This window comes from Marmota marmota, unplaced genomic scaffold, assembly GCF_001458135.2.
Source record: "Marmota marmota marmota unplaced genomic scaffold, marMar, whole genome shotgun sequence".
NCBI lineage: Eukaryota > Metazoa > Chordata > Mammalia > Rodentia > Sciuridae > Marmota > Marmota marmota.
In genome coordinates, this window is record NW_026000632.1 from 1 (window position 1) to 2,480 (window position 2,480).

The window sequence follows — 2,480 nt, forward strand, 5'->3', positions numbered from 1 at the left end:
TGGGCTGGCTTGGTGTTTGTGAATCTCTCTTCCTCACCTGAGCGTCAGAGCCATTTTTTGGAAATGAGGAGGGGTTGGAGGGAGGCCCTGGGGGTCCCAATGCCAGAAGCCCCAGAGCTGCTCGCTGTCTCTGCAGACCCCCTGGACAAGCCGCTGGAGGGCCAGGATGCCTTCTTCCTGGAGCAGACCAAGAAGAAGGGAGTGAGGGTGAGGAGGGGAAGGCGGCTGGGGGCAGGGGCGGGGGGGCGGGGCGGGAGCGGCAGGAGCCCCCTGCATCCTGGCGGCAGTCTCTGTCTCTGCCTCAGTGCCTGCCATCCAGGTGACCAGGCTCCTGCCTGCTGTCCCAGCTCCAGCCTGGCTGGTGTGCCGCGTCCTTTCTCACCTGCAGACAGCAGAGGGGCTTAGTTCACGGGGCAGTTGGGGAATTTAGAGGTGACGTGGAGCCACTGTGGCCAGCACACTGGGCATTATTATTTTGTGGCCGTCTGTACTGGAGAAGGAGATGCTGAGTATTAGGAGCTAGGAACTAAATCTTGGGATACAGCTTCATTCAGGGACAGGTGTCGGCATCCTGCTGGGCGCAGCAGCGCACGCACAGGAGCCTGTAGAGGCTGAGGGTGCAGCACCATGGCACCAAGACCTGGGAGGGGTGGGAGGTCTGGGGACGGGTTGGAGTCGGGAAGCCTTGCTGGAACAGTGCCAGCGGCTTAGGGACGCGGAGGGGGGCGGCGCCGGCAGAGACTGCTGGCCAGCAGGTGCACAGGCCGCCAGGTAGGACAGGCACTGTGCAGGAGCCTGGAGGAGGCCAGTGCAGCGGGGGGCTGCAGGCCAGGTGGCGGGGTTGTTGTGACTGGGGTTGGGGAGGCCACCAGAGGGTTTCCCGCAGGACGCAGAGCAGTGTAGGCACTGGGCGAGCGTGAGGGGCCAGGTTCACCGGGAGCCAAAGTTATTTGGTGGTTCCTGAGCCAGTGTGGGCTGGTGGGGACCAGGACAGAGTTCCAGGACAGAAGCAGCAGGTTCACAGGGGCTGGGTGTAGAGAACTCGCATGGCATCCACGTGACCCCTTTTCTTGTGAGCGGTGACCTTTGCTGGGACACAGACCTAATGGAGAGGAGGAGCAAGCACTCCTGGAGAGTGCAGGGGGCACTTGAATCACATGTGGCCTTGTGAAAACGCAGGTCCTGGTGGCTCACATTCCCTACGAGCTCCGGGCTCCCCTGGGGTTCTCTGGCCACACTGACCAACAAGACTCAAGAAAGCATTTTTCCATTGTGCCTTGCTCTGCCGGAGGGGGGCGCTCAAGCCTCTGTGGCACAGCTGGAGGTGTAGTGATGCCACTAAGCACTCCCACTCCAGGGGACGACACCATGTGGCCTGTCACCTGGAGAGCTGACAATCCTGCCTGCGGGCAGCTCCCCTGCCCCCAGGACATCTGTCTGCCACTGGAGATGCTGGGTCCCACAGGCCGCGTAGCCAGGCAGCTGCAGCCCTGCCCTCCTGGGCCTGGGGCCCAGCACTTTGGGTCGTGAGGTTGCAAGTGCCAGGCCTCCCGGGCTGTCTGGTCCGTTGGTGCTGCTGTGACAGAACCCTGGAGGCTGGGAGATGAACAAGGGATAGAGGTTTATTGCTTGCAGTGTAGAGGCTGAGAGCCCAGGACGGAGGCGGCAGCAGGTCTGGTGTCTGGTGGGGGCTGGTCTCTGCCTCCTGGGGGAATCTTGAAGCCTAGTCTTCGCCCCGGGAGGCGGAAGGTGAAGGGGGGACGCTGGTGAAGCCCCTCCAGGAGGAGTCACTCTGGGACTCGCTCACCTCCTGGAGGCCCTGCCGCCTCATGTCATCACATGGGCAGTTAGGCTTCAGTGTGAGTTTTAAGGGACACCTTCAGGCCTCAGCCTGGGCCTCAGCCTGCCTTGGCCTTACCTTCCTTCAGCGGCCACCTCGTCTCCACATCAAGCCCTCCCCGGCACCTGCTGTGGAGGTGACACCTGCAGGAGCCTCCTACAACCCGACCTTCGAGGACCACCAGGTGGGTGCAGGCCCCAGCCCGGCCCTTCTGGGTCCAGCTCTGCTGCTCGGTCACTTTGCCGTGCCAGCCCTGTGCTGGGTGGCACTGGGGACTCGGATGAGACCGAGAGCCCTCTGAGGTCTGTTCCTAGACAGCAGTGACCCAGGGTGGCTGGGGCTGGGAGTGTGGCCCTTGCCCAGCCGGGGCGGCCTGGAAGGGGGGTGTCTGCGCTAAGAAGGCTGAGGAGGGGAGTAGGCTTTCCAGGCGGAAGGAACAATGTGTGCAAAGGCCCGAGGTGGGGACCCAGCACCTTTCAGGAGGGAAGTCCTTGACATAGATGCCAAGACCTCAGATCCAAAGATGGGCAGCGTGGCAGTGGGGAGATCTGAGTTCAGGTTCACTTCCCAGTCATTTGTTGGAGCACAGATATTGTGAGCCAAGGTGACAAAGCCCCTTCGTGCTCCCTGGAGGGGCACG

The 2,480-nt window shown here is 62.5% G+C and overlaps 1 protein-coding gene across 1 annotated transcript; it reads left to right on the forward strand.

Moving 5' to 3' along the window:
• The first annotated feature begins 60 nt into the window (after positions 1–60).
• On the forward strand, positions 61–2,469 carry LOC107135096 (ribosome biogenesis protein NOP53-like). Its single transcript, XM_015477045.2, has 2 exons — positions 61–207; positions 1,929–2,469. Exons 1-2 carry the CDS (start codon positions 64–66, stop codon positions 2,139–2,141), a joined length of 357 nt encoding a protein of 118 aa, XP_015332531.1. The 5' UTR covers positions 61–63; the 3' UTR covers positions 2,142–2,469.
• Positions 2,470–2,480: the final 11 nt, after the last annotated feature.